Source organism: Musa acuminata, chromosome BXJ2-7, assembly GCF_036884655.1.
Source record: "Musa acuminata AAA Group cultivar baxijiao chromosome BXJ2-7, Cavendish_Baxijiao_AAA, whole genome shotgun sequence".
In the NCBI taxonomy this organism is placed as follows: Eukaryota; Viridiplantae; Streptophyta; class Magnoliopsida; order Zingiberales; family Musaceae; genus Musa; species Musa acuminata.
Window position 1 is genome coordinate 6,724,023 of NC_088344.1, and position 8,767 is coordinate 6,732,789.

The 8,767-nt window shown below is 34.4% G+C and overlaps 1 protein-coding gene across 1 annotated transcript; it reads right to left on the minus strand.

Annotated features, from left to right (window-relative positions):
- Positions 1-677: 677 nt before the first annotated feature.
- Positions 678-6,826, minus strand: LOC135616892 ((S)-coclaurine N-methyltransferase-like). The gene is made up of 8 exons (XM_065116624.1): positions 6,541-6,826; positions 4,221-4,329; positions 3,888-4,112; positions 2,813-2,912; positions 2,629-2,739; positions 2,190-2,273; positions 1,770-1,828; positions 678-1,091 (listed from the first exon to the last, which is right to left on the minus strand). Exons 1-8 carry the CDS (start codon positions 6,725-6,727, stop codon positions 899-901), a joined length of 1,068 nt encoding a protein of 355 aa, XP_064972696.1. The 5' UTR covers positions 6,728-6,826; the 3' UTR covers positions 678-898.
- Positions 6,827-8,767: the final 1,941 nt, after the last annotated feature.

The following is an 8,767-nucleotide window of genomic DNA, read 5'->3' on the forward strand; positions in this document are numbered from 1 at the left end:
TCGCGGATCAAGCGTCGACAATCCATTCTCGGCTTCCCCATCTCTGATCAGAGAAGGCAACCCCGGTCCCACTGGTGGGTCCGAGGTGGGGCTACCGTCGTCATCCAATCCCAAGATAGATTGGCTCCCTCGACCAGCCCAACGCAAGTACTGGACTCGGTATCGTGACTCAGAGAACACGGCCTACTGCGCGAGTCGCCCGAACACGGGGAGAAAACCCCGGTGTGCGCGCGCCACGTTACCCGGCGCGAATTATGTCGCGTAACTGAGCAGCGCCTCCTTAGAAGAGTTGCAGTCGATGGCGGTTGACGGAGCTCAAGTCGCGACTTAAACGACGCTCTCTTTTGTGTCTCGTTCCACGTGTTTCACAAAAGCCGGCTCCCGACTCGCCGAGGGTGATGTCGATAGCAATCCTGATACAGATTGATTGGTAACAGCCAATAGGATCAAAAGATTGTAACGTGTCAGTATAACGTAAATATCAGCATAAAAACTCAATACAAGTATGTGGTTATATTTGAGTCCATGCCTGAGAAAATCCATCATGAAGGGCCCCATCGCTGCGTTAGGAAGTATATTTATGCCTAAAATACAAACACAAGCAGGAGGAGATCTGAATGATTCAACTTCATGAACTATTTAGATGAAATTGTATCCATTTGAGTTATTTACTAATATGAGATTTCGAAACAAACAAATCCACTAAATGAATAGGGTTTAAATACTTGTACAACATGATTTCCAATACCGGTTGACCCTTATTTGTCAATTCAATAAAAGATCGAACCGAGATATAAAACCTTACTATAAAGTACAAACTATTACGAGTAACACTAGCTTATAAAATGTTTCATCTATGCATTCTCACAGATGATCATATCCAAAATGCACATACCACTCATTTCTTCTTAAATAGGAAAAGTGCAACCATCCACTCATCTCCATTGTTGTATCCAAAGAGCTCAGCAACTGAGATGAAGAATGTTCTCCAATATGCAATCCACTTGGTAGCTGAATCCTTGCCGTAAGTAGCCTCAAAAGTTGGTCTTATGGAAGTCAAGTTGCTATCCATTCTTTTGAGCCACTCTTCACTGCAAACATGTTACAACTTAATGCCTTAATTATCTTAAAACCTTTGGAAATCATTAAAATATTAACTGGAAAAGCTTCACTTGCCATCTAATGCCTTATAGGATCCTACAAGTCTCCAAGGCTATGGAACAGGTCTTATCAAAACACATGACAAGGCGATGAATACAAGGAGAGCATTGCACTCATCACAATTTTCATCAACCAAGTAAGAAAACTAATGCAACTTGTATTCTATATATATTGATACTACAAATTACCTTTATATGATATAACATTAATCAAATTATGATTTTTCTAAGAGACGCTGTTGGCGAGGATTAGGAAACTAGATGCATGAATCAGATATAGCAAATATAGAAATGTTGAAGGGCATGAACCTGACCATAGAAAATTAAAAGAAGAGTAACTCAGACTCTCACTAAGCACACATGACAATAATAATCAAGTACACAAAATTCAATAAGAAAGGCAAGTCAAACTGGACCATAAATCCAAGTTACACCATCATAATTACAGTCAATTATAATCTAATACCTTTGCTCATAGGATTATGATCTCACAATACTTTTACTTGATAAGGATCTTCTTCCAAATCACATGTTTTGATGGATGCCAATGCATAAATCATGAAAAGACTTGGTTTCAAAAGTTTGTCAAAGATTTAAGCTTTAATATACCTTGTTCTTGAGTAATGTGTTCCATTGAGGAGCCAATGATTTAGGACAGCAACATCATCCTACAAAATAAGATTAGAAATTGGAATTTAGTAATGTCCTTTAACTCTGACATAGCTAATACCAACCAGCTAATCATCAATTCCGTCCATATAGTTAATAACCATAGAGTACCTGTTGGATGTTTTATTGACCTGGTACATCGACCAAAAAACTGCACATTATATTTAAAGTGGACTTGTGGGGGTTGTAATACGTACTCGTCTCCCAGTAGGAAGTGATTAATTAAATTATAGTATAATATTATTTTGCTTAATTATACAATAAAAGAAGTTATATCAGATACACTTTTCTTAATCTTTAAGAACAGAGCATATTGGATAAGAATATCCAGATTAACCTCTAGCAAGAAAAGTAATTAACCTGAAAATAGAGAAGCAGGTTAGCAGAAGGCATAGTCCCTCCGGTGAAGAAGTATCTTGTAATCCAATCATCTTCATTTTTGTCCTGAATGAGAGGAACAGTCAGTATGTGTTTCCACAAAGAAGAACAACGTCATAAAGTTCGATCGACACAAGGCTGTTACAGAACTCTTAAATCATTAATGTTAGCAACCACTAAGATGCGGAATAGTATTTACTATAAACAAAAAAAGTAGGTAATTATTTGGTCCAATAAAAAGAAAGGAAGTTACAAACATTAGAATACACGGATTAAATATGTCCATGAAATTGATATGTAAGTAGAGTACACTATTTGGTAAATCCTCACAGATGAACACAGTGTGTGATTAATATGTTCAAAACACCAATAAGTCACCAAGTAGCACATCCAACACTGTACAAGCAAGAGCAAAGAATACCTCAAAGTGGTAAGCAAATGTTTTATGACAGAAGTGATGAATGAATAGCAAACTATCTTGCTTCATCCACATCGATATCTTCTTAAGGAGCATCTTGTAGTTCTTCATGTGCTGTGGAAAGAGAATAATTTTTAATCCAAAAGTTTATCAGCTTCGAAAAGTGGGATACAATATCTTAAATTACCTCAAACATCTCTATAGATACAACTCGATCAAAAGAAGCCTCCATCTCAAATTTGGTGATATCTGCAACAATTATCTCTACATTGGATAACTGAAGGTGCCTATAAGTAGTTGGACATTCTCGAGTCACAATTACCAATTAAACAGGGTAATCAAGACAATGCAGTTTCATTATTGTATACAGTCAAGATGCCATTAGCTTGTCTGAAGAGCAAAGTTTTGTCATGAAGAACCAAGATTCAATGAGTTATAATAACTTGTTTGAAATTTGTCTTAAGTTAGAATATTAATAATCTTAACAGCAATCATACGAGGAACAATCAATAGCTTGATATTTTTCATCCTTACATCCTTTGTCCTATTTACCATTTCAGAATCGGTTGAAGAGAGAAGATCAAGTAGAGTTTGGTGTGTCCTAACGAATTCTGTGTTCTGCACCGCACCAAAAAATTTTCAAGAAGACAACACTAAGGACAGTGACACAATATGTACAAATGCAAAGAAATAGATATCCAGATATAATGATGGTCATACAGAGATTAGAACGCCATGACAACATCTAGCCAATCGAAGTTACCGGTAAACAAGCACCAAAAGGCAGGATGGGAAACCCACGAAAGTGGCATGAGCGTGACCATGTATAACATGGAATGGAATTAGTACAGCAAAGAAACGAAAAAAAGGGTTGCAGTAAAATATCAATAGAGCCTACATCAAATTACTAAGATATATGCTATTAGACTATATTGAGTATAAAAGAAATTCATGCAAGAATTACTAATAAGTTTATCACATTCTCAAATGATAAATCCAGAATAAGAATTATGACTCCCAGTGAAATTGCATCTTTTGAACAACAATAAAAATGCAAATACTTATATCAATGATGATTAGTTAAAAGCTTAATCACAATAAAAAAAATCCTACTTAAATTTTGATGTGCACATATAAAATCAATCAACATGATGTTTTTCATGTTTGATTAAAGCATTAAGAAGCTAGCAAACTGAAACTCTGAAAGCACAATTCTTTCAGGTTGCATGAGCACAAACCAAAAGGACAAAAAAACAATGTACCTGCACTGCTCCTCTATGTGAGTTTTTTGGGTTGATGAGTTGCATATTCCTGTAATGCTACAATTTTTGTATTTTTTTGCGATGTATATAACAAAGGACCCCCAGCCACATCCTACATCCAGAATTTTTTGGCCATCTTTCAGCTGAGCTCTTTCACTATACAACTCTAACATTGCATTCTCAGCATCTTCCAGCGTGCTTGTTATGTTCTTGAAGTAACAACAGCTGAAGGGATTCGAAAATTCACCAAAATAAAAAGACCAGACAGTGCCATAAAGAAAAATGAACAACCAAATGTAAATACAAAAGCTATAAATTGGAGACACCATTAACCTGTACTTTAGGTTCTCTCCAAGCACCAACTTGAAAAATGAGGTAGGTAACTCATAATGCTGAGATTTTGCTTTATCAGTTTCCACAGCTATAGGCATATCTTCAAGTGCTGTTAAAGCAATAGCAAATCAGAGCATCACAACCGGGCTATAAATCTCTCAAGCTATAAAAAAAAAAGGTGATCAACGAAAACATGGGTAGTTCAGGTAAAATTTAGAAGCAACAAATCAATTATAGAAAACAAATAATATTCAAAAATTGTAGAGCAATCTTTGCCACAATGGTAAGATTGCTTTTTCGCAACTTGGTAGACCTGGATTTGAGTTGCAAAAATAATGTCTTGTCTTGCAGGTGTAATGTCATATAAGCTGTCCCTTCCTAAAGCCTTCATTTGCGAGAGTCTTGTGCAATGGGCCATCAAATTTTTGGTCAAATATAATGAAAATTCACGAATGTAAAATTAATATAGTAAAAGGTACAACTTCAAAGGAATATGATGTCTTGAAGGAAACAGAAATATTGCACAAAGAGATCTGGATATATGATAAATACACTCCAACTATGCTAGGAGAATAAGTATCAGTATAGGACTTGCCTCAGGTGTAAGGTAATGGCTTGGAGAAGCTAATTAGGAACTATAACCAAGGACTAATTTGAATGTACTTAAAAGAAAAGACAGCCTAAAATTCAGGATGTAGAAGAAATATAAAGGTTTACCTTCAAGTTGAAAGACCATTTAAAATTGCAGGAACATCAGATGATCTATGGGGGATAGACTAGGAGAAAACTGAATAGAAAGATGGATTTACCAGCAGGAAAATTGTGCGACTCCATTTTATGTGGTGATTAAAGGTTATAAGGTAGTGAAACAGTTATAGCAAAAGAGAGGTAGCATATATATCACAGAGGTTATTGAGAACAGTTGATTCAGTAAAACTATAGCTAGATGAACATATAAGGAAACTGGATTAAAACAATGTGCTTACAGCCTACGTAGAGAAACACTGGGACTCAGATGGAACACCAATACTGCAACAGTACCTAAAAATGTGATTTTCTTCTACTTTTTATTGAAGTTCTTGCTCTTCACATTTGACTTATACATGCTATTAAAAGATTTTACCTAATCTAGCCGAAGACAGTCCTGTTTTATGAGTCTACACTATCCAGTATAAATCCTTATTTAGTTTCAGGACACTTTGGCATAAGTAAACCTAATAACATCGTATGCTAACAGAAAGGACCAAAACCATCACTTTGACCTAATCAATGAATAGTCCAGTTTGTCATGCAACCTTCTGTAAATTCATGAATGTAATAAGCAGAGTGAGTCTATGTTTGAACTCCCTGAAATTTGGATTTGGCATTCAAAAAGAAGCATCTAATTTATGCTAGTTAAATGGCAATGAAGTACTTCAAAAACATCATATTTGATGTTGAAACAGGTAATTCTTCAGAATTCTCCATTCAACCATCCAATTAAGGACACAAATTTATCATTCACAGAATAGGGAGAGAATGTTAGAAGATATTAGTGTCTGATGATAGATTGAAAAAAGATGACTAAGAGAATAGGTTTATTAACGAGGTCTTGATGAAAGAATTTCACAAGTTTCCAAAGATTGAAGATACATATCAAGAAATTAAATTTAAATTATTTGTTGAAAGATATCAATTGGTAGAACCCTTGATAAGCGATAGAGATGTTGTGTATGAATCACTCACATATTCTTCTGAACTATATGTACCTAAAGATATGTTGTGTATGAATCACTCACATATTCTTCTGAATTATATCAACCCGTGGGATTAATTTGGAAAATCGATAGAGATATGCAAGAACAAACCATTTTTATTGGAAACATTCCTCTAACGAATTCCCAACCCATAATCTATCAGCTTAAGTTTTTGGATTGAATTGGTGTTTGTAAATCCTAACTAGTTTGACTCACTCATTATTAATGGATTTATACTGGACTAAGTTGGATTTATTTAAGTTATGTGGATCTACAAAAGAGAAGATAAGTTAGAGAAAACGTTTAACTCGGAATTATATAAGCTGACATTTCACGATATAAATTACAAACAGAGAATTCGCAAGCTCTCAACGATTACGCGATAAAGCTCTAACACGGATTCACTGTCTTATTCCACAGAAATGTCATATGGGATTTTTGGCCACGGCGGACGGCCCTTTATTGCGAATTTATAACAAAATGGAAGATTTTTGAAGGGAAAACATGACCGCTCGTGAGAGGACAGTCGAGGTTTTTTCTTTTGTAGTAAAAGAGAGAGTTTATGGGGGCCGGCCAAGCCTTACATTGCTTGAACCGGAGGAGTTGGGCGAGCTGGAGGTCGGCCGAGGGGAGATAGCAGAGACGGAGGCGGCCGGCGAGGAGCAGTCGCGTCAGCCTCCGGACCACCGCGTCCGGCAGGAGGTTCCGCTCCAGGGCCGCCAGCGCCGCCCGGACCGCCGCCTCGTATGGCACCCTAATGATCGCCTCCATGTTCCTACTCTCGCGCGCTGGGCTCACCACCTTATCCGTCACCTACCAACGCCGAGACCTTGACGCAAGACTCCCGCAACGCTGCGTACACGAGCCATTATTATCCTAACTGAACAGTTGCCGCTCACCTTACCAAATTATATGATGTAATAAAAAAGATTAAAAATATTTTCAACAAAATTCATGATGACTTATTCTATAATTTATACGTTATTATGTCGTCATAATTGACACTATAATTATTTATTTGTTTTCTTCATTTTATTTGAATAATAATAATAATTTTGACGAAATAACTTGTGTGATTTATGATGTGCTAATTATTTAAGGATACAGTTGATTTAAGAGTACCTTCTATTATATTTATTCATAAATTTGATTTTTTTTTTTTTTTTTTTTTTTTTGTAGAAGTTGTCAGGAAACGAGTCATATGCTTTCTACCCGCATACACGTATCCCACTTGTCTACCACACTTGATGATGGTACAAGTGATGTGGGCCCATGGCGTGCGGCCACTGATGCTTCCAAATGATACGTAGGGCGAAGTGTACATGTCTTCATAGTAAACTTTGTTAGTTACCAAAAATGAATGGATCGTGTGTGCCCACGTCCCCATGTTTCACATAATACATACAAACCACATGTCAAGTTGGTGATGCAGTACTATTAAAAATATCTAATTTGATCCTGAATTATTATAAATAAATAATAAATATTTAAAATTTTAATCTTAATATTCATATCTATACCTTTCGAAGTTTACCATGTTGTTCTCATTTCATAATGAGATTATTGTTGTTATTATTATGATTATTTAGCATCGATATCATCAATATATATCATCATTGTCATCGCTAACATTCGTTGTTAACAATTGACTCATCGTTAACGTCATTGTTATCATTATTATTATTTATGTTTTCTCTTAATCGAAAACTATTGTTAGTATCATCATCGGTGATTAGCAATATGACAATAAACAGTATGATCATCTTATTATCACAATCATCACTATTATTATCGTCAGTATTATTAATTACAAATTTTATCGCATTGGTTATCATCGGTATAACGTTGCCATCACTAACCTTTAGCATTGGATTAATGTCTCTACCATAACAATCATCCCCCTCGATCTAAACCATTCCGATTCTACCATCTTCTTCATTAACACAAATCTTATAATAATAATAATTATTATATATAAGATAAAAAATTCTAGAGAGGATTAAGAATAATTTTATGTTTCTAAAGATAGGTGATATAAGTTTTTCAATTACATTAATATATAATATCATTTATATTAGTCTTGGTCCATGACCCAAGTTAATTATAATTTGACCTGAGTGAAGACAAATAAACTTATGGATAAGAGGGATATTATCAAATTTTTTCTATGAATATAAAATGATGCTAGAAAATTAAATAAAAGATATTAGATAAACAAGAATAGTCCATATTAGTACTAATGATTGATAGGGTTGAATTATATATATTAATTTGGATAAAAAAAGCTCATGTTTTCTAGATATGTTAATCTTCATCATTTCGATTTGGACTCGTCTAATTCAATTACTAAACTCAAGAATAATAAAATATTAAGAATACATTTTAATAACTCCCGTGAAGATAAAAAAAAACACGTACTCATGTAATTTAATTCTCAACATGGTATTAAAACTAAGGTCGATAAAATATTAAGATGGAACCAATGAATAAATTTCCTGAAAACAAAGCAAGTGAGCTAAATAATATATTTTTGAGGGAACATGTTAAGAAAACATTTGTTGGTGAGATGAAATATTTAGAGAGTATTAAGAATATTCCATAATAACAAAGCACGCAAAGAATTGAACGATCACATGAAGCTTTTAAATTATATTTGTTAGCATAAAAACTATAATATATTATTATTATACGAAAGATTTTAATATTTAAATCTAAAATCAAATAATAATATATCTGAATTTATGATGTTTATATTTTGATGTTGCTCAAAAAATTTTTATTTGATCTATAAGTGTACCATCGTCGTATTTA